The sequence below is a fragment of the Mustela nivalis genome, assembly GCF_964662115.1.
Source record: "Mustela nivalis genome assembly, chromosome: 1".
Lineage (NCBI taxonomy): Eukaryota > Metazoa > Chordata > Mammalia > Carnivora > Mustelidae > Mustela > Mustela nivalis.
Window position 1 is genome coordinate 104,565,029 of NC_139020.1, and position 21,107 is coordinate 104,586,135.

Genomic DNA, 21,107 nt, shown 5'->3' on the forward strand with positions numbered 1-21,107 from the left:
AGAGGCAGCCCTGTGTTTCAAGCTGTTTATAGCCAGAGAAGTCCTTTATGGCTTCAAGGTCTCATCTGTAAAAAAGAGTGGGCTGGATGCAAGGAGTCTGACCATCCCCACGCGGTGAGCCTGGCATCCGGGGCCCAGTGAGTTCCCGCCCACCCTTTCCCCTCAGGGTTGCTCCGCATTCGGGCCTGGGATGTGAGGACGAGGTGTTTCCGGACTCGGCCCTAGGCCGCCCCTGCGTGGCTGTGACGTGTTTCGCCCCGCCTGCCTTGGGTGGTGACGCGAATGGCCACGCCCCCGCGCTGACGTCATCGGCCCGGTTCCCTCTCCGGGGAGCGACGGCGGACGCGCGGCTCCCACCCCCTCCCCTCTCACGGGTTCTCCCCTCCCCGGTGGCGGCCGCGGCCCGACCCTGTGGTAGGCGATGGCCCGGGCCCCGAGCGCGGGCTAGCGTGCCTGGGTGCCCGGCCATGGGCTGTATCGGCTCTCGGAGTCCGGCGGGTCAGGGTAAGAGGTGGAGGCCGGGCACAGGTTGGGGAATTGGGCTGCGGCTGCGGGGTGCGCGGGCCGCGGATGGGTGGGGGCCTTGAGGAGGGGGCCGGTGTCGGGAGAGGGAGGAGCCTGCACCCGGGAGGCGGGCCAGACAAGAGGAAGGAGAGGGCAGGAGCGGAGAGGGGGCCAAATCCACTCGGCTTCGCTGCCACGGCCTGTCTGCTTCTGGGCTTTGCAGGCTAGACTCGTGGGCTTTCCACCTGGATTTCCACCGCTGAGGGGGGCAGGAGGCGCACAGCCTTGGGAGGGGCAAGGTGTCCATGGCGACTGGCCTTACACACCCACACACTCGTCGCCCCCAAGGCCCACACCTCTCCTTTACTCTGCCCTGGGAGTGGCTCTGGTGGGAACCTGCCTCTCCTAGTTCTGTCCCAACCCCCTTAAGGGGGCAGTCTGCAAAGCCCGTCAAGCACCCCACTATGGAGGTTTTGGCTAAAAACTTCTCTCCTCCCTTCAGAGTCAGATGGCTGATGGAGGAGACTGAGGCCCCATTTGGGGCACCTGTGAGCGCCTGATCACCTTAACTGTTTTAGTTCCCTTCCCCCACTCCCCAACAAAAACAAATCCTCCTACTTTGTGGTGAGAAAGAGGAGCTGAGAGAGAGGCCATTAGGGCTGCTTACAACTGCTGATCCCTGCTGCTTGGGTCTTGGTTCCCATTGATGGTGGTGCACTCTGGGGCCTGGCCTCAGTCCTTTGCAGCTGAGGTCTACCAGCCTACTTTTCTTAAGTGTCATGTATTTCTCCAAGCCTGAGGCCAGGTGGGGAGTTGTGAGGTTGAGGGCTGGGTTTATAATGGGTCCTGGGCTTCCAGGGCAGGTGGTCGGTCATACAGGCCTTAGTGTGGTTGGTACTTGAGATTCTTTGGAGCTAAGTCTCTGGCTGAGATTTGTGCTTTCCTTGGGTTCCCATGAGGAATTATGGGATTTGTAGTCCTAAATTAACCTCATGACTTTCGAAGTTGAGAGGCTGCAGGCTGCTCTGATCCTTCTGGCCCTCCTAAGGCTTGAAGTTCAGGAAGTCATTCCCTCCTGTAGTCAGGAGAGAGTTTTGCTGACCTCAGAAATGGCTTTGAGAGCCCTGATTAGGTACCAGCTGGGGGCCAGGGATGGCCTGTAACCTTGTATCTTCCTTCTGGTTGGTAGCGTTTCTGGGGACCACCAGCTGGCTGAGGCTCAGGGACAGAGACGGCTGCTCCAGCTAAAGGTCAGTTGTGATGTACATTGCCTGTTGGCACCGTCTAGGGGATGGGCCTCAGCTTCCTGAGCTCCAGAGAGCTCTGCTGGGCCCTTTGTACTCCCACCTCCTCAAAGCCAAGAGGAAGGAGTGTTCTCCTTATGTGACTAGGCACAGGTTCCAAGTGGGGAGGGGACTGGCTCAGCATCCGGAGCCAAAATAAGAATAGAACTGGGAGCTGAGCCTGGAGCGGTTCTGGGCTTTTGGTTCTCTGCATCAACACAGCCAGCATGCCTATGATTTCTGTGCTGGGCAAAATGTTTCTGTGGCAGCGTGAAGGGCCCGGAGGACGATGGACTTGTCAGACAAGTCGCAGAGGTGAGACCAGCGACTGTAGATGTGATCTGGGAGGTGAGGGGAAGCTGAGGGATAGGGTCCTCAGGTGGCAAAAGGAAAATTACTCTGGCTTAGATATTGGGAACCAGGATGAAACAGGAACAACCAGGCTGGGGCCAGATAGGGCATCAGGAAAAAAGCTTTAGGGGACTGGGGTGAAAGAAAAAATCATGGGTTTTTCAGAAGAGAAAAGAGCTGCGTACCAGCTGATGCTGGCGAGAGGAAAGAACCAAGAGAAGGCAGGCACCAAGCCTGTAAAGGGTCCAAGGCGGTGGTGGGGAGGAGGATGGCGATGGTGGTGGAAGAACGCAGTGTGCTTTCCAAGAGGAATGGATAGGCCGAGAAGCCCAAGACTGAGAATTTATGAAGTTTAGGTTTCATCCCTAGGGTTCTGATGGCAAAATATCTCCAGAGGAGGAAGGGCGCCCACTGGCTGCCACAAAGTGGCCCCAAGGGCCTGAAGGTCAGGAAGGGGTTTTCAGAATTGTGGAGAGCACCAGGTGGTTGCTGATATTCCGGGAGGTGGGGGATGGGTGAGGAGAAATGATATGGCAGCACCGGATGAAAATGGGGATTTTGGCAGAAGTGGGAGCCCAGGTGAACAGCCTTTCCCCCACTCCTCAGTGGCCTCGGACCCCGCTTGGGCTGTGGAGTGGATCGAACTTCCTCGGGGCCTCTCTCTATCTTCCTTGGGATCTGCTCGGACCCTCCGAGGCTGGAGCCGGTCCTCCCGCCCTTCCTCCGTGGACAGCCAGGACTTGCCAGAGGTGCTGGGCCCCTGGTATTGGTAGGGGGAAGGGGGGCCGCATTCACATGAAGGGGATCTGTATCCCCCACCCCCGCCTCGCCAGCCTGCTTCTGGCTCCCTTTTCCTGCGAGCGGAGGCGCTATCCGGCCGGCGGGGCCCCAAGGCCGCCCCCGCGCCGGTCTGCTCTGCTCGGCGCGATGCCAGCGGGCGGGCTTTGCTCCCGCCTTGGGCGCTGACGTCAGCGCATCCCAGGCCGTATCCCGGGAGACCCTGTTGCATGGTGATGGGTTGCCAGGGAGACACACACCTTTTCTCTGGGCCTGGGCCGCAGCTGCGCGGAGTGCTGGCACGGATGGCAGTGGCTGGGGGCAGTGAGGGGAGGGAGGGAGAACAAGCCAGGAAACACCCAGCAGGTGCTCCTCCCCCCGGGCCTGGCCGGAAGCTAACGGCGCCACCCTGGGGCCCCTGTAAGCCAGGTACTGAGGTGGGGGTTGGGGGGGGAGCAGAGGGTGGGGCTGAGGTCAAGGGAGCAGGTGGAGCCCCTCTTGTGAGGGGTGGGAAGCTGATCAGGAGAGCTAGGCAATTCCGGGGAGGGCACATGTGCCTCTGACTTCATTCATTCATTGAGGGAAACATTTGCGGGGCTTGCCAAAGAACACTGAACCAGGTTGGGGTGGAGGTAGGAAGCCAGGTGAATCAGAGTCAGGCCCTGCCATCCCAAGATCCCTCAGGAGAGATGCAAGGCCAGTGCTGGGGTGGGGGTGGGGGCTACTGAAGAAAAGACAGAGAAAGCTGGACTGAAAACCTAACAAGAGGTGACACTTGAGTCAGGCCTTAGATGGTAGGGAGCATTTTGTCAGACAAGGATGGCGTTCTTAGCCCAGGGGAGAGCTGGGTTCCTTTGGCTGGGAGGCAAGAGGGCTGTTTGCTAACAGGGAAGGTGGAAGTGGGCTTGTCCTGGACAGAGCAGCTAGGTGGCAGATTCCAAGGCCTGGAAGGGGGCAGGAGGTTCAGAGTGGGCTCCTTCAGTGCCTGACTGTGAAGCTAGCACTTCACTGGGCAGTGGAGGAGCCCAGAAAAGATTTTAAATAAGGACATGTGACCAGTTGCACTCCGGGGAAGATTATTTGTTTACATTTATACTTTGCCTCATTCACTCAGCCTACGTATTTAGGAAGGTTACTCTGTACCAGGCCCTGTGCTAAACACCGGGGTCACCAAAAGAGACCAGATTCCTCCGAGAGCTAGAGACCAGTGAGGGGCACCAGTGACCAATAAGGAAACACACGAAGTAGACCAAGATTACACACACAGGGTATGTTCATAGAGGATGGTGACTTGTTACAGAGGGAGGATGGACAACTGATACAGTAACCAAGAAGACCCTGCTGAGGGTATGATGTTTCAGCGGAGACCCAAAAGATGAGAAAGCCAGCCAGCCCCAGGGGGAGGGAGGGGAACACTTACACAACATTCTAGGCTGAGAAAATCGCATGAATTGAGGGAGCTTGGGGGGGCCACAGCTGTGCTAATCTGGACATGGGGGCTTGAGGGAGGGAGGGAGGGCAGTGAGAGGATGAGCAAGCTTAGGGGAGAGTTGTTGGTACATCTGACGTTTGGAGTCAGGCTCAAGGGGCCAATGGTTGGGTGATACAACGTCAGGAAGCAGGACCAGATGTGGGAAAAGGTACTGGGTTTGGTTTTGGTCATGCTGAGTCTGTGGCTGTAGAAACAGCTAGAAGACTGAGATGTCTGAAGACTGAGAGGAGGAGAGGGGCAAAAAGGAGAGAACCCGAGGAAGTCCTTGATGGTGTAGCTTTCTCCCTTCCCCCTTTTTTTTCTTATCAAAGGCCCCACTCCATGGTTCTTGACTTTCCAACCTGCCTCCTTCCTCTGGGAGCTGGGAAGATGGGGCTGGGGGTGGCAGCTGCAGTTCTGCTCCTTCAGGTCAGCCCGAATCTCTGCTGCTCCTTGAGAGAACATGGCTTGCTGGCCCTGGCTTCTTATTGTCCCTCTTACATATCCCAGAAGCCACTGGCACATATGTGCTGCCCTGGCATCTCTTCCCAGCTCCTGTATCCCTATGACATCTTGGGTGGGCTGTGGGCATGGAGGGGGATGCCGTGGTTTCTGGAGCACTGACCCTCTGCTGCTGTCAACCCAAGGTGAATGTTGGAGACACAGTCGCGATGCTGCCCAAGTCCCGGAGAGCCCTAACCATCCAGGAGATTGCTGCGCTGGCCAGATCCTCCCTGCATGGTACGCACCCTTCTCCCATACCTCTGGCCAGTTTGTCCTTCCTGCTTCCCTCCACCCCCCTTTTTAAAAAGATTTTTATTATTTATTTGACAGAGACACAGCGAGAGAGGGAACACAAGCAGGGGGAATGGGAGAGGGAGAAGCAGGATTCCTGCCGAGCAGGAAGCCCAAAGTGGGGCTTGATCCCAGGACCCTGGGATCATGACCTGAGCCAAAGGCAGACAGACCTTTGACTGAGCCACCCAAGCGCCCCTGTCCTTCCTGCTTCCTTTTGCACATACCCTTCAGGACTGTATCCTGTGAGCTCTAGCTGGGATCTCCCTCTTCCTCCCCTTCTCAGATGCAGCTCAGCTCCCTCTGCCGATCCAAAGGCACATGTGGACCCTAACTGCCACCACCCTTCCATATCCCTCCATGGCCTGTGCCCTCAGCAGGCTTCCTCCTCCTGCCCCACCCGCAGGTATTTCTCAGGTGGTGAAGGACCACGTGACCAAGCCCACCGCCATGGCGCAGGGCCGAGTGGCTCACCTCATTGAGTGGAAGGGCTGGAGCAAGCCAAGCGACTCCCCTGCTGCCCTGGAATCAGCCTTTTCCTCCTATTCAGACCTCAGCGAGGGTGAACAAGAGGCTCGCTTTGCGGCAGGTGGGGACAGGGGTCAGCCACATGTTTGTCATTGGGATGCTCTTCCCACAGCCCCATCTCTTCTCTCTCCTGTCTCCAACCTGAGCCCTGGTCTTAGTTCTTCAGCTAATTAATCCTGCTAATGAACCTTCTCTGCTGATAAATTCTTTGGCCTCCCTGACAGGCGTGGCTGAGCAGTTTGCCATTGCAGAAGCCAAGCTCCGGGCATGGTCTTCAGTGGACGGCGAGGACTCCACCGATGAATCCTATGATGAAGACTTTGCTGGAGGAACTGACTCAGGTGAGGGATAGGCAAGCAAGGCCAGTACTCCCAGCTGGTGGGACGGGGGCACTGCCTGAGAGGCCTTGTTATTCAGAGCTCAGTCTTCTGAAGGGGAGGGTGGGGGCAGACCCTGTCCAGGCAGTCGTTGACCTTCCAGGGGCAAGAGAGCTAGTCATGCTCATGGGTGGGCAGTCAGCAACTGCAAACCAAGTAGTTCCTTTTGCACACATGCTGAACCTTCTCTGCCCATCTGTGCTGTTGGGCCTCGTGGTCCAGAGACCTCCCTGACACCTTCTGGGCGACTACATCTCTTGGGGCCGGGGGGGGGGGTTCTGCTGTGCCTTGCCTTTTCGTTTCGGGGGAGCCCTCTGGCAGCTGTGGCAGCACAGATGGACCGGCAATGTAGCACCTCCCAGGGCCTCGGCCCCAGGCAAACAGGAAGGCATGCTGGGCCCGGACTGCCCACAGGGCTCTGCTGGCTCAGGCTCAGCCTCCTTGAATTCCATCTGAGACCTGTCTCTGGGCTGTTCTCTGGGCCAGTGCTTGCAAAGGGGACCCTGCAGGGCTGTGCAGCTGTGCACGGCCCTCCTTTCATCTTCCAGTTCCTGGACCACATGGCTGACTTCTTCTGTAGCTTCTGGGCTCATGCCTCACGACACCGCCCCCATCCCTGTATGTCTTTGCCTTTGAAGACTGCCTCCGCCAGCCCCCACCCATCCAGCTAATTAACAGATTCTCCAGGGCCAATCCAGGAGAGCAGATTGGCAATACATTAGACCTCTGCTGTGGTCCAGAGGTGACTGATTTGGGTGCCTGAGGCCAAGACGGAGCCTTGAACCACAAATGTTCTTGTTTGATTGAGTTCCAGGCCTGCTTTGACCCCTGGTATAATGATAATAACTTAACATTTATCCAAGGCCACTGCTACCCCACATAGAACCTTTGTGCAGATTCGAAAAAAGCACCTGTTTCTCTGGCAGGCACAGCCCCATGTTAGGCCTTGCTGCTGGGTGAGCAGAGTGTGGGCTGAACTCCAGTCCGCCACTCACTGCCTCGGACAGGTTTCCCTTGTGCGGGGAAACCAGCAGCACCACCTTGTGTGGTATCTGTGCATTTATCGCCCTCTTACTGTATACTATGTTCTTTTATATTGGATTCCCAAATTTATTATTAAGGAAACAGAGGCACTGAGAGGTTAAGTGACTTGCCCAAATCTACCCAGCTCCTACCCTTTGCCCCCAAAACTAGTGGTGCCGAGGCTGGAGCAGGGAGAATGTGACTTCCAGGTGGGCCAACTGAAACAGGGTAAATAGGGCTATCTTCTTTTCTCTCCCCCCTGCAGAGATGGCCGGACAGCTGCCTCTGGGGCCCCATCTCCAGGACCTCTTCACTGGCCACCGATTCTCCAGGCCTGTGCGCCAGGGCTCTGTGGAGCCTGAGAGCGACTGCTCGCAGACCGTGTCCCCAGAGACCCTGTGCTCCAGTCTGTGCAGCCTGGAGGATGGGTTGCTGGGCTCCCCAGCCCGCCTGGCCTCCCAGCTGCTGGGCGACGAGCTGCTCCTCGCCAAACTGCCCCCCAGCCGGGAAAGTGCCTTCCGTAGCCTGGGCCCATTGGAGGCCCAGGACTCACTCTACAACTCGCCCCTCATGGAGTCCTGCCTTTCCCCCGCCGAGGAGGAGCCAGCCCCCTGCAAGGACTGCCAGCCTCTCTGCCCGCCGCCGGTGGGCAGCTGGGAACGGCAGCGGCAAGCCTCTGATGTAGCTTCTTCTGGGGTGGTGTCCTTAGACGAGGATGAGGCCGAGCCGGAGGAACAGTGACCCAGATCATGCCTGGTGGTGGCATGTGGCTCCCGGCCACCGCTGGGGGCAGAGCCTCTGTGCCCAAGTGCGGGCGAGAGGCTTCCGGCAGAGCTCCAAAGCCTAGAGGGCTCCTGGGAGCGCTCACTCCTCCGTTGTGTGTTTTGCATGAAAGTGTTTGGAGAGGAGGCAGGGGCAGGTTGGGGGCGCATGTCCTGCCCCCACTCCTGGGGTTTGCCGGGGGTTGCCCGGGGCCCCTGGGGCATGGCTACAGCTGTGGCAGACAGTGATGTTCATGTTCTTAAATCAAAAACGCCACATACACATTTCCTCCTTGGATGATGTGAACCCCTAAGGGGGTGGCTGTGACTGGGCCTTGTGGGGTGGAACAGGAGGGAGCCCGGCGCCCCCGCCCCCTTCCCCACGCCTCTCTCTTCTCTGCTTCTCTCCACCTCTTAAGTCCATGTGCAGTGCTCGATAGAATCCCCCTACCCCAGGGTGGGCTGGCTCTTACCCTCCTGGAGCCTAGGCTTGAGCCGCCCCCCAAGGGCCCCTTGCCCAGCTGGGCTCGTGCTGTGCTTCGCCTCTCCATCATCTCTAAATCTTCTTCTTTTTCCTAAAAAAAGAGGGGTTTTGGTCTGTTCTTTCAGTCGGGGTGTTCTCTGGGAGGCACTGGATTGATGAAAGCATCTACTCTCCACCCTTTTCCTGGCCCCTTGTAGGATGTGTGGGCAGGGTCCCAGCGGCTCCCAGCCTATCTGGCTGCCCCATACCCCAGGTTCTCCTTAGAGCCAAGCTGGGAGGAGGAGTGGGTGGCCCTGGTTGCTGGGGAGCCGTGAGTGACAGCCATGTTCTTCCAGAGAGGACCACAAGGGGGCCATGCGGGTGGCTGGGCAGCTGTCTGCTGACGCCTGAGCCTGGCAGGAACTGTGCCAACAAGTGACAGTCATATGGGAGTGTCTCTCCTTGGGGAAGGAGGAGGGTAGTGCCTTTCTTGGCTGAATCCAAGGCCAAACTACAGTACCAAGGGCCTCTGCCCCAGCTAGGGTTTGATAACCGAGCAGTGGCAGCTCTGTGGGTCAGGTATTCCATAGACACTGAGCTCTGGAGCTGGGTGGCTGTGGGGGCTGTGGGTGGCTGAAGAATTCGGAGCCTTGTAGGCTTTGGCAGGTGAGACGGCCCAAGGTAAGAACAAGAGCTGATGGGCACAGGCATTCTATACATAAGTGGCTCATTAGGTGTTTATTTTGTTCTATTTAAGAATTTGTTTTATTAAATTAATATAAAAATCTTTGTAAATCTCTATATACATCTGGTCATTGGAGGAGGTTCCAGTATAAACCCATCTTAGTTCTACCCTTTTCCCCCTCCAAGGGGGAGCAGGGGTCCAGTGTCTCCACCCCTACCCTGCCGGGTGGATGCTGGTCTTCCTGCCCATGGAACATTTGCTGCAGGTGGGCACTCAGAGTCCGGGGAGGACGAACTGGGAGGAGCTTGGGACCCCCCAGGCCTGGAAGGGGGGCTAGGGCTCCAGCCCTTAGTGTAACCACCTCCTTTCCCACGGCAGAAGGAACAGGAGAGCTTCAGGATCAGCACGGCCACTGCCATCTCAGGCTGCCCATCTAAGGGTTCACTGGCACTTATCATCACTGTCAGAAGGGCTCCCCTCCCGGGGGAGGCCATGATGGGAGTGGGGCCCCCAGAGTGCATGCACCTCCGTGGTCTCTGTGTCACTGCTGCTGGTGGCGCTGTCACGGAAGCTGGCAAGGGGCGGCCGCACTTTGACGCCCTGTGCTGTGACGGAGCCCTCAATTGCCTTCCGGAGCTGGAAGGGGGAGAGGGTCAGATGTGCAAACTCCAAGCTCTGTGCTCAGACTCCACCCCCTTGGTGGGCTGGACGCAAGCGTGCATGCCTTTTCCGAAGCAGAAATGGTTTAGTGGCCACTGATCATCTCACCTCCTTTAAAGTGACAATCCCAATGAGTCTGCCGATACTGGTGACATAAGCGTGGTCCACTCCCAGTAGTGAGAAGATGGTGTGAGTCTGTGGGGTCGGGAGAAAACACACTGGACATCACACGCAAGGGTACGGTTTTAAATCACTGGCCAGAGCAGCCCAGGACAAGATGGGGCTGGGGGAAGGAGGGGCACCCTAGATGGTTGGGGGAAGGGAGAACCACCAGAGGGAAAAGAATGAGAATGTTTCCACAGCCAAGCCTTGGAAACATGATAATGGTTATCTTTACGTTCCTTATGTTGATGAAGAAACAGAGGAAGGATTCTTCGTCCCAGGTTAGAATAAAGGAGGATGATGGAGGAGAGAACTGTTCAAATATGACACCTAATGATTGGCCAGGCACTGGGCTAGGTCTTTCTGAAATCAGCAACTAATTTCAGTCTTGTTCTGAGACGTAAGGATGCTACCCATCCTGTGGGAGAGGCAGCACGAGCTCAGTGCTGAAGTGACTTCACAGCTCCAGAAGGAGCTTTCCCTCATGCTGCCAAAGGAGGAAGTGTGACATCAGTTCTGCGCAGGTGTCCAGTCACAGAGTGTCCCTGCCCTTTAAGGCCATCAGCCCTAAGCTCTGTGCCTCTCACCCCGACTTTAGTGGCTGATGCATGCTTCCCATTTGCCTCCAGCTGGCTGGCTGTTGGAAGTGGCCCCTCTCCCTGGCTCTGACCGACTGTCGTGGGTGGAAGCACTCCATGTCTCACCTATAGTTTGGCTCTCCCAGGGCTGAGTAGCATCCCAGGTGCTGTTCAGATGGAGCCTGAAGTCCGGGGAAGCGACAGCCATCCACAGCCTCCCATGTTTTTCTTGGTTTGGGCTCTCCCCCCAACTTTCACATGTAATCCCCAATGGCTCAGAAATTATCAACCAGTTCCCCTTGTGTCCTAAGTAGATTTTCTTGGGCCAGATGTCTTGAACACCACTCTCCTGATACAGCACTTCCTGGAATTTGGGGCCTATCACTTATTACTGTGTTTTGAGTGTACTTGTAAGCTTCTTGGCTTAGTGTCTGAATCCAAATGGGCATTAATAATCCAGCTTTCGAGTACCAGTTACTCAGAACTCATTATAACTGTATGAAAGCTTTAAAAATATTTTCTTAAAAAACAGTTACTAAATTTTTTTTTTAGTAACGGACTTCCAGAACTTAACTCTCCAGCTAAGGCATGACAGTACCTACAACAGAAGTTAGAAGTTCAGTGTTAGAACAGCTTCTCTGTGCTCTTTTAATACCTTTATCATAACTGTCCTGTGGTTATTAGCAAATTCTTCCTCATATCTAACTTGAATTCTACGTGCTGCATGTTTCCTTTAATTTCCTCCTCTGACTTCAAAGGGAAATATACCATTATAAGATTTCTTGTCTTAATAATCCCTAACTTTGTCTTCTTATGGTTTAATTATCCTTCTATCTTCTCCCAAGTGTCCTATTAGATCATTCCCCTGGATTTTTCTTTTTTTCCACGGTCCTAGTGAGAATGAGCTTCTGGGAGGCTGTCTGTCTTTTAGGTTTTTGTTTGCAAACCACTGGTCCCGGGCAGTCACCAAGCACTGCTGATTTGCTTTCGGAACATCTTGGCCATTCTCTCTGATGCCCTCACCATCCTTACCACAACATCCTCGTGAGTTCTGTTTTTGGTCTCCCTTCCCTCTAACTTGGCTCTGCCATCCTCTGAGCTTTCTCAAACTTGAATTAGAGCCCAGACTCCCCAGAATGGCTCACAAGACCCTTCCCAAAGCCATTCCAGCTGATCTTTCCAGCCTCAGGTTCTCCCAGGCCCTCCAGCTTATAGCCTCACATATTCACTCTTTTTTTTTCGCAAAACATTTATTTCTTATACATGTCAACCCTTCCCTCACTACACTACCTTTTAAAATGTATAAACAGTGATAGGAGACATTCCTTACATATACTCAACTCCTACTATGGCCAGCACTGTTCTAAATATCCTGTATCAAGTCCTTCCTCCAAAGAAAAACCTTTGACAGAGTACTGATCCCCCTCCTACTGACAAGGAAAGTGAAGCCCAGAGAGGCTAAGAAATTCACCGAGGCTACACAGCCAGCTTACACATGGTCAACTGAGGATTTGGGTAAAAGCCTGGCAGTAGCTTTGGCAACCTTGCCTCCCCCACTGCTTGCCTGCCTGCAGGTGGCCTCAGAATGAAAGTGGCATCGTGCTGGTAGGGTTGGTCTACTCTAGTCTCCCTGCTTCCTAGTTTCCAATGAATTCTCTCTCCTCCTGAATGTTCTCCTTCTGAACTTGATTAGGCTACTACTGATTGATTCCTCAGGCCTGCAAGGACGTTTTGAATTCTAATCTTTTATGTTCTTATCGCGTCCAGTTCTTTGTACTTTTGTTAGTCGGTTCCTCAAAGCCTTCTTCTCTTCCTCTGATTTTTAAGTTTGTAACAAACACCTACTTTGTTCTTTTTCACTTAAATTTAATTAGACACCAGGAAGCCCATTGGAGGGCCTGCACATCTCTCGCTTGGGAACAGTGAACTGACAGGGGGAGGGACAACAACGTAGCCTTCTGAAAGAATCCTGGGACTGAGGCCAGGAAATCTGGGCTCTGGGACTCATTCTGCTGTACTGACTCAGGCAAGGGACCTCCTCACTGCCTTAGTCTCCCCGGGTATTAATTAAAGTGGTTAAGTCCCCAGGCTTTTGGGTCAGGCCACCTTGGGTTCCAGTCCGATTGTGCTGCTTACTAGCTGTGTGACATTGGGCAACTTGCTCAACTTCTCTGCATCTCAATGTCCTCATCTATAAAAACTGGAATATCACAATATCTATTTCACAGTCTTGTTATGAGGATTAAATTAAACATGAAAAACTTAGCAAGTGCCTGACACATAGCAGACACGAAAAAAAATGGCAACATTATTATCACCATCATCATCATGGGATATTTGAGGACTCAGCAGGATGACAGAAAAACTTTAGAGGTTTTAGGAAGAAAGGCTTTAAATAAAAACTCAGTGTATTCTCAGGCCTATGGATTTTCTTGCAGTTGTACTGTAGTTTCCCAGTTACTCTGAGATCTTTACCCAAAAGCTTATACATTCCTTTATTGCCTTTTGCTTTTTTTTTAAAAATACCTTTTGCTTTTCTGTTTCTTTGTGCCCTGTGCTTTCTGGTCCAGCCCCTGCTTGTCTGAGATAGGCTGGCTCTTAGGCACAGTTTGTACCTCGGCTAGCTGCCGGGGCTGCAGATCTTGGGAGCCTTCCTCCGCTGCCTGTCGGCAACCCCCATGTCTTGGAGGCGTGCACGGTTTAAATCTGTCAACAATGGAGCTAAAATACTTGGGTTTTTACCCCAGCACCCTCCCGGGTTTGCCCGCATTCCCTTAGAAGCCTGCAGGTGCCTGCTGATGCAGTGGCTCCGTGCTGGGGAGCCCCTACCCTCCAGTACTGGCCTCTCCCTCCACCAACCTGTCTGCACTCAAGTTTTCTCCCCACTTCTGCAGGCTGTCTTGCCCTTCTCCTGAGCTAGCTTCCTGGTTCTCTACCAGTTTTCCTTTGGCCTACATTAAGTCAGACTTTCTGGGGTCTGACATTCCAAGCCCCCCACTAGGCGTTTCTCATCTTTGTTTATCTCTTCTCTGCAGTGTCTCCACCCCTACTTGGATGTTTGTTAGCTTGTTTATTGGATTTTCTTGTCCTGCTTGTTTCTCACCCATTTTTTTCAGCGTGGGTGTATCAGCCTTATTGGGTGCTGGCAGTCTCCCGCCTGGCTCTGACCCTAGCCTGGCCTTCTGGCTTCCACCCAGCTCAAACCCTGTCTTTGTTGCCGCTTTGGTCCAGAGTTCCCTGGGGGCAAGGCTGACCAGAGGAAAAATGATGCCTGGCTCCCCAGTAGGCAGGAAGAGGCTAAGGGGCCCTGGCTCCCGGCCTCCCATCTTTTGAGGCAGTGTGTCTGAAAAACATCTCAGCAAAGAGCCTACCCTCTGCTGTCCTGTTTTCCCCCACTGGCCTGTGTCCAAAGCTGTGGGAGGAACTAGATCCCCTCCAACCCATGCTCCTGAGAGCCCAGGCCAGCCCCCGGGCCCTGGCCCCTACCTTGTGCAAAGAGGTCCGTTCTACCAGCTGGAAGGGGGCAGGGTCAATTTTGCAGTCACTGAAGTTGACAGGTTCATCCAGCTGCTGTTCCTCCCACTCTAGAATCTGAGAGTATGAGACCAAGAGGATTAGGGCAAAGGTGCCAATATCTGCTCTCACCTCCCTGAAAGCAGGCCTGCCCCTTTTCCCATCCCATGGTCCCTCCCCTGGGGACAGCGGCAATGATGATGACTACATACTCCCAGGCAGAATGAGGGTCCAGAGTCCAGTCACACCTTACCTCCTCAGGGCTCATCTCTCCTTCCAGGTCTGAGTCACTCTAGGAGAGAGGGAGGGAGGTTGGCAGCTAGTAGCTGGGGGGAGGTGGAGGAAGGTGTAACCCCCCACCCCAGCTTGGAGAGGCTGACGCCCTAGACCCCAGCCCTCCCTGGCTAGTGCTCCTGAGCTGCAGGAAGGAAGAGAGTGCTTACCGCCAGGGAGATTCGGACCCGCTTCAGCTTGCGCTTGTCACCTGATTCCGACTTCTCCAACTTTGTTAGAGCCAGAGAGAAGAGGAGTTGATGTTACAGGGAGGGAGGTGAGGGTAAGCGGCAGAGCTGAGAGGAAGGGCACGCAGCAGGGACAGAGCTGACGTCTGGGAGGGCAGAAGGGCAGGGAGAATGGAGGCAGGCTTTGCAGGGTAAATGGAGAGGTAGTCTCAGTGTCAGAGAGAGCTGGAAAGAAAGAGACAGAGAGACTCCAACCACTCACCTCTGAAGCAGCCTCGGGGGGTGGACTGCCACAGAAAAGGCTCCTGAGAGCGATGCCTGCCTGCTCCATGTTCCCTGTGTTCCCAAACACAAGGTGGGGGTGGGTGGGGGGGTGGCAATGTCATCTCTGAGGGAGAGGACCAGCAGGAGGTGAGGAGGGCAAGAGGAGGGTGTCCAGGTTCTACCCCAGGCCTGTCTGGACAGCCTCTCACCTGGGCTGTGATCAAGTAAAATCTCAGGGGTGGGTTCTGGATCTGCTGGTGGGAGGCAGGCTCACCTGCGGGACTCTCCCCAAGGTTCACGGTGTTGCTGGGCCCCCTCTTGAGAGCAGGTTTCAGGGGCTTGTGAGTGTCTCCCCGGGCTGCAGGGAAACCTGAGTCCTCTGTGTTCACCTACGAGGGCAAGGAAGGGGCTGGTGAAGGCTATGGCCCCAGATTGCCTCTATGTCGCCCTCCCAATCAGTCTACACGGCATTTAGGAAGTTTGTGCGCCTGTGGCTCTTTTCCTCCTCACCTGGAAGCGGACAGAGGCCTCAGGGCTGGGGGGACTTTCCTGATCAGGAGGTGGAGAGGTCTGGGCAGCCCGACGCTCTTGCGCATACTGCCGCCGGCGAGCTGGGCTCAGCTGGGCCGCCAGCAAAGCCACCACCTGTGAGCGCTCAATGGAGCCCAGGAGGATCATGGACTCTGGACAAAGCAGGAGCGAGGACTCAATAGCTGGGCGGGAGGTCCTCCTACTCAACCCCCTGGCCTTCTTTCACACCCCGAGTGGGGCCTTGGACACAGGCCACATACCAGAGGGAACTTCTGGATGGCCAATGCTGGCCTGATCCCTTTGGAACCAAGGGCACTGGTTCTGAGCTTCCTGAGCTCTCCCCCTTCCTGAGTGGCAACCCTGGGAGATGCCACTAGCACTGGGGTCCCCTCCTGCTCTCACCAGGGGACTCTACGAGGGCCAACATGCGGCCCTTGGTCCTGTGCAGAGCCAGCCGAAGGTCTCGGAAGGTGCAGCTGAGGGCCACATAGGGAACGTCCCGTACCATGATATCCTCCACTCGCATCCGGTATTGTCTGAGGGCAGACGGGAGGCACTGGGTATGTGCTCATGATGGGTAGGGTGGCCCAGAGCACTACATCCAAGGGCCTTAAAGAAGACCCTAAAGCCTGCAGGGACAAGAGCTAAAAGGCAAGGAGTATGATCAAGTGGGGCCAGCCATGGCCTCCCCCACATTGTGGACGGGGCAGCTCTGGCCAGGAGGGAGCAGGGCAGCTGGTCTTCCAGCTTCGCTGGCTGAGGACCTGGCTGGAGATGGGTCTGAGGGGTCCTCCCGACCCTCACCCACACCCCCCTTGTCGCCCAGCCCTCCATACTGGTGGCGGCCCCAGCCCAGCTCAGGCAGATAGGGCAGTTTCTTGATCCGGATGATGCTGTCATAGAGTGAGGGCTGTAGGCTCTGGGCAACAGCGTTGGCCAGGATGACGGCGATCATGACGGGTAGGATGTGGGCGATCTGGCCTGTGAGCTCGAACACGATCACAGCCGTGGACACTGTGTGTGTCACTGCTCCTGCCAGAGCGGCCGCCCCTGGAGAGAGGCACCCAGAGTTTCCTCAGGGTGCCCAGGCTCCCAGAGGACCCTCCCTGCACAGAGATGGTCCTCTGGGAGCCTTCAGAGCCACCCAGTTACAGACCTGGGAACTGGCTTCTGCATCTAAGGGAAACCTGGTTTCTGCCAGCAGGGGGCACCAGAACCTCAGACACAGTGGCCAGGCCAGGGGTCTTCAAGACAGGTGGGGCTCCAGAGCACTCACCCACCACTGCATAGCCCCCAGGAACGATCCGGTAGGTGCTGCCATCAGTGTGAATCCCGTCTGGGAACCAGGCAGCCATGCTTTCGCCCACCAGACGCCCGAATGCTGCTCCTTCAGGGAGGGGGGTGGGAAGAGAAACAGGTAGTGGAGGGGGAGGGTGGAGGGCACTAGGAAGAAAGAGGGTCAGAAGGTGGGGAAGGGGCCAGTGGGTCACTCAGTACAGGGGACAGTCAGGGGGGTGGGGGTTGGGGCTGGACCAAAACCCACTCCCAGGCAGAGAGGGGATGGTTGGCGGGTGGGAAGGGTGCGGGCAAGGACAACAGGCAGCTGAGGACTCACCAATGACAAAGACTGGCATGAAGGCCCCGCAGGGCACTGGGATGGTAGTGGCCAGCGCAGACATCCAGAACTGTGGGCAGTTGGCCGTTCAAACAGGCAGGAGTCCCCGCCAGGCCCCTGACAGCCCCCAGCTCCACCCTGAGGAGCCTACCTTGCTTATTATCCATCAGACACAAATTTCCAGCTCTCCCAGAATCCCCCAGAGGCGAAAGAAGGAGGAGGACTCCAGAATCAGATGGCTTAGGTTCAAATCTCACTCTGCCATCTCGCTCTGGGCCAATTACATAACCTCTTTGTGCCTGGACTTCCCATCTTTAGGACAGGGCTACTGACAGTTCCTTTCTCACAGTACTGTTGTGAGGTTTAAAAGGGATTACCATACGGGAAATACTTAGAACAGTGTCTGTCACCTGGCAAGCCCAGGTCAGCATTAGCGACATAGGTAAGGAGTCCTACCTTCATGAGAATGAAGACGACCAAGGTGAGGAAGACATTGGCACGTGGCGGGCTCCAGGCCTGTGAGGTTCCTGGTGGCTCGAGGTCCTCCACCAAGCCCTGGCGGACCCATGTCCGGTTGTCAAACAGGGTGACCAGAGTTTCTTTCTGAGAGAGCTACAGGGGAATAGGCGTGCCTCAGGCCGGCGGATAGACAGCATGAATGGTCTCTGACCCACAGGAGAGCAAAGGCTGTTGGGTTTAGAAGGGATATACCCCAAGGCAAAGCCCAAGTCTCTGTTCTGCCTGGATTTACCTGTCCAGCCATGAACTGTCCAAAGCCAGGGGGGAAGGTCAGAGTGGAGATGAGCAGGGTCACCAGAGCCGGGAAGAGCAGGCGTCTAGAGACGTGGGTTTCATAGCATCAAACTCGGGCGGTGTACCTACTACAGACTAGTGACAGTGGTGCCCTCACACACCTCAGGGATCACGTCACAGTGGAGTGCTGGCCCTCACACTGAAGCAAGCACACAGTTGTGAGAGACGGTCCCCTTTGCTGTTCCTGGTGTGATGGCCCCAAGGGAGAGGGCCGTCTGGGTTCTTATCAACCCAAATGTCTCTCTGTCAGCTTGTAACTCCTCAGGTAGGCAGCAGAAAGGCCAATCCCAGCCCCAGCCCTCTCTGGGACACCTCTGAGCTGTGACTCCTCTCCTGTTCTCGGGAGCCCCAGCTGAAGGGTGCAGGGTGCATCGTGTGAGTGTGGAGAAGTTTCTGCCTCTGTCTCTCTTTCTGTGGTGACTTAGAGTGAAGGTGAGTGTTGGAGAGAGCTGGGGTCACTCATGAAGTTGACCAAAGGTACCAGAGGGAGCAAGTTCAGTGGGCTGCCCTTTCTCTGAAGGACATCAGACCCAAGAGAAGTCACGTCTCAGGCCTCCCCACTCCTGATCCTCAAGGTCACAAATGAGAGAACTGCACTCTGAAGATTAAAAAAAAAAAACTCACCTACCTCCATGCTTCCACAGCAGGAATTAAGACTCAAACTCTCTCCAGGAGCACTGCCATCTGGCCAGGCCAAAGCCAAGGGCCTAAGGAAGGCTTAGTCTTTTTTTTTTTTTTTTCTTAATATATACTTTTTAAAATTTTTATTTTTAAGTACTCTCTACACCCAATGTAAGGCTCAAACTTACAACCCTGAGATCAAGAGTGGTATGTTCTACTGATTGAGCCAGCCCAGCACCCCATGGAAGTCCTACTCTTTAATCTAAAATGCCTCGACGAAAAATCCAGAAGTGCCAATTTTGAAGTAACCTATAAAAAGCCAGAATGTTCAATCATCCTGGAAAACACTATTGGCTGCTGTTCTCAACCAAGTGCTATCTCACCGGCACCTTTAACTGCTATCTGCCATCTCACGGGTCTCTGGCCAACCCCCCACCCCCAACCCAGAGAGGCCTAAAGCCCAGATCCAACTTACTTCTTCATGAGGAAGCGGTTGATGGTTTTCTGCTTCCGCATCACCTGCACAATCTTCCTGTTCAGGTAGACGAAGAGCGCTCCCCCAAAGCCACTGGCAATACTGGAGAGGGGAGAAGCACCAGAGTAAAGGGGGGGAGGTCTTCCCTCTTTCAGCTCCTCGTCCCTGATGCACCCTGGTTCCCTGAGCTCCTCACCCAATGACTGCAAAGGCTGGCAGCTCCTGGAGGTCGAAGGGGAAGTCAAGCCGGAACCGGGTTTTGAAGAGAGCCGTAATGGTCTCTGAAAGGAAAGCAGAGGCGCGGAGGGAGGCAGGTTTAGTGTGTGGGCCCCTCTGGAGCCACCTCAGGGGCTCCCCTCAACCCCCAGTGACCCCCCCACCTTCATCACGGTTCCAGACTGCCAAGACCCGGAAGATGAAGGCACTGAAGGTGGCAGCGAAGAAGCCTCGCCAGTAGTTCCGCACTGCGAAGAAGGTGGACGTGACCTCGATGCTGAACAGGACGCCTGCATGGGTGGGGGGGCAAGGCACAGTGCCGCCTGAGGCCTGGGCCCAAGGACGGAAGGCCAAGGGCAGGGCTGGGGGGTTCGCCTCACTGCCTACCTCCAATAGGTGCCGCAAAGCAGCAGCCTACACCCACGGCACAGGCAGCGGCCAGCATCTCTGTGTTCCGGGATTCGTTCTGCCAAGAGCCGCGGTGGTGGGGATGGGTGTCAGCATGGCCCCCACAGCCCACGCTGCCCCTCTACCTTCTCCCAGGGTCCCCCTCACCTCATAGATGCCCCCGAAGAGGGAGAGGAACTTGCTGAGCAGGGCAGCACACATGCTGGCGATATGCACAAAAGGGCCCTGGGGGGTAGGAACAAGTGCTGAGTTGGTAAGGGACACACCCTGACCCTGGCCTGTTTTCTTCTCCCCCTGGGAGGGACTCCTTCAGGCCCAACCTGGGGTTACCTCTTTGCCAAGGGGCATTCCACTGCCCAGGGCACAGGTTAGCCCAATGACCTTGGCAACAAAGGTCTTCAGGGTGAGGTATTCCTTTAGCACCACACCCCGCAAGATGGTCTTCATCTCAGGGATGCCGGAGCCTGCACAGGTGATGTCCCGGGAGAGTCATTTGATGTGGCCGTTCCAGGACTTCTCCTCCCTGCCCTCCCCTTCTCTCCCACTGTACCAACAGCCTGAGGAGCCAGGATCTGTGTGAATCCAGCTGAGAAAGTGATGAGGACGATGGGGTAGGTGACCCAGGCCAGGTACTGGAGAAAGAGGCTGGTGTTCAAGCCCTGGGACATCCACTGTTGAGCTGCGGGGAGAAGATGAGCTACTGGACCTCAGGGGTACACACCCAGTCCCCACCTAGCTGCTGCGACATACTGATATGGCAAGATATCCCAGGGAACGCAGATCACAGAGAGCCTAGGCACAAGGGGTAGAGAGGGGGCCCTAGAGGGCATTCATGGAGACAAAGATCACAATAGGTAAGCTGGTCAGCTGGGGAGGGGAGGGAAATTATGGCCTATGGGAGGGGCAGGGATGGTGCCTGAACAAGGGGCAATCAGGCTGGCTGGGGAAAGTGGTCAGGCACCAAGGAGCCAAACTACTTGGACAAGTGTGGCATGGAGGAAGCAGGTTGCTTCTTCCCATCTGCTGCCTGCCAGCCCTTGTCCTTACCCTGTAGACAGGCAGCAATGGCATAGTCCATGGCCCAGCTGACCAGAGCCATGAGGAGCCCCAGCAGGACCAGGAAGATCCAGTCTTCACCAACCCTGGACACCAGGAACTTATGGCAGCGTACGGAACAGACTGCGAGCAGGGCAGAGAAGAGTGGGCAGGCTAGCACCAAAGTGCTCCTACCTCTGCCCCACTCCCAACCTGCCACCTCCCAGTGGGTAGCTCTATGGAACCCACCCCCCTAGGCACAGCAGCGAGGTCTCCTGCCCCAACCCAGGTCTCACTGCGGCATCGGGCGCAACGGCTCTGTCCATATTCCAGAAGCTCTGGAGGAGCCCGAGAGGAAGGTGGACCCCTCCAGGTCTCGGGCCCTCCCAGGCGAATCCGAGCAGCTTCCTCTTTGGCAAAGGCCCCAAGGTCCTGAGTATACCGGCCATACATCTGAGCAATGGGGAAGATGGGGGCATCAGCAGATGTGGGCTGAATGGGGACCACTGCATCAATTCCCCTTCTCCCAGCCCCCTTGACTTGAGGTGTGGAAACAATGCACACTGTGGACTGTGGGGGCTGTGCTGGCCAGACTGATGGGGACAGCCAAGGTACAGGGCACAGTGCTGGGGGTGGCAGAATAATTGGTCCTCTTCTCCCAGGCCTGCCTGGGAGCACGGAGGAGGAGTGGGAGGGAAGTCCCCAGAGGAGGAAAAGATGGAAAAACCTAAGGCACT

At 55.8% G+C, this 21,107-nt stretch overlaps 2 protein-coding genes across 8 annotated transcripts; one reads left to right on the forward strand and one right to left on the reverse strand.

Annotated features, from left to right (window-relative positions):
• The first annotated feature begins 201 nt into the window (after positions 1–201).
• Positions 202–9,134, forward strand: FAM131A (family with sequence similarity 131 member A). Of its 7 annotated transcripts, XM_082693582.1 has the most exons (7): positions 302–504; positions 1,694–1,754; positions 2,745–2,887; positions 5,034–5,127; positions 5,588–5,770; positions 5,934–6,050; positions 7,375–9,134. In XM_082693582.1, exons 4-7 carry the CDS (start codon positions 5,058–5,060, stop codon positions 7,848–7,850), a joined length of 846 nt encoding a protein of 281 aa, XP_082549708.1. In that variant the 5' UTR covers positions 302–504; positions 1,694–1,754; positions 2,745–2,887; positions 5,034–5,057; the 3' UTR covers positions 7,851–9,134. The 7 variants fall into 7 exon arrangements, with proteins under 7 accessions (XP_082549711.1, XP_082549710.1, XP_082549708.1 ...); XM_082693585.1 differs by lacking the exon at positions 1,694–1,754 and having other exon boundaries at positions 202–504; XM_082693583.1 differs by lacking the exon at positions 2,745–2,887 and having other exon boundaries at positions 305–504.
• CLCN2 (chloride voltage-gated channel 2) lies at positions 9,044–20,874 on the reverse strand. Its single transcript, XM_082693534.1, has 23 exons — positions 20,667–20,874; positions 20,383–20,514; positions 19,886–20,014; positions 19,666–19,799; positions 19,483–19,560; positions 19,315–19,393; positions 19,092–19,217; positions 18,908–18,992; positions 18,712–18,813; positions 17,554–17,638; positions 17,259–17,414; positions 16,803–16,872; positions 16,464–16,574; positions 16,024–16,237; positions 15,590–15,723; positions 15,167–15,339; positions 14,931–15,045; positions 14,655–14,728; positions 14,375–14,434; positions 14,185–14,223; positions 13,905–14,009; positions 9,787–9,873; positions 9,044–9,654 (listed from the first exon to the last, which is right to left on the reverse strand). Exons 1-23 carry the CDS (start codon positions 20,821–20,823, stop codon positions 9,460–9,462), a joined length of 2,640 nt encoding a protein of 879 aa, XP_082549660.1. The 5' UTR covers positions 20,824–20,874; the 3' UTR covers positions 9,044–9,459.
• Between the last annotated feature and the right edge of the window lie 233 nt (positions 20,875–21,107).

What these genes read in the sequence shown, in the direction of transcription:
- FAM131A (XM_082693579.1), top strand. Translation starts at nt 2,015, where the DNA reads ATGCCTATGATTTCTGTGCTGGGCAAAATGTTTCTGTGGCAGCGTGAA. An exon ending in GGCCAGATCCTCCCTGCATG is followed by an intron (nt 5,128 to 5,587) that starts GTACGCACCCTT and finishes CCCCACCCGCAG; the next exon opens with GTATTTCTCAGGTGGTGAAG. An exon ending in TGCTGGAGGAACTGACTCAG is followed by an intron (nt 6,051 to 7,374) that starts GTGAGGGATAGG and finishes TCCCCCCTGCAG; the next exon opens with AGATGGCCGGACAGCTGCCT.
- CLCN2 (XM_082693534.1), bottom strand. Translation starts at nt 20,823, where the DNA reads ATGTATGGCCGGTATACTCAGGACCTTGGGGCCTTTGCCAAAGAGGAA. An exon ending in CCAGCCTTTGCAGTCATTGG is followed by an intron (nt 18,814 to 18,907) that starts GTGAGGAGCTCA and finishes TCCCCTCTCCAG; the next exon opens with TATTGCCAGTGGCTTTGGGG. An exon ending in CCCCCGAGGCTGCTTCAGAG is followed by an intron (nt 14,435 to 14,654) that starts GTGAGTGGTTGG and finishes GCTCTAACAAAG; the next exon opens with TTGGAGAAGTCGGAATCAGG.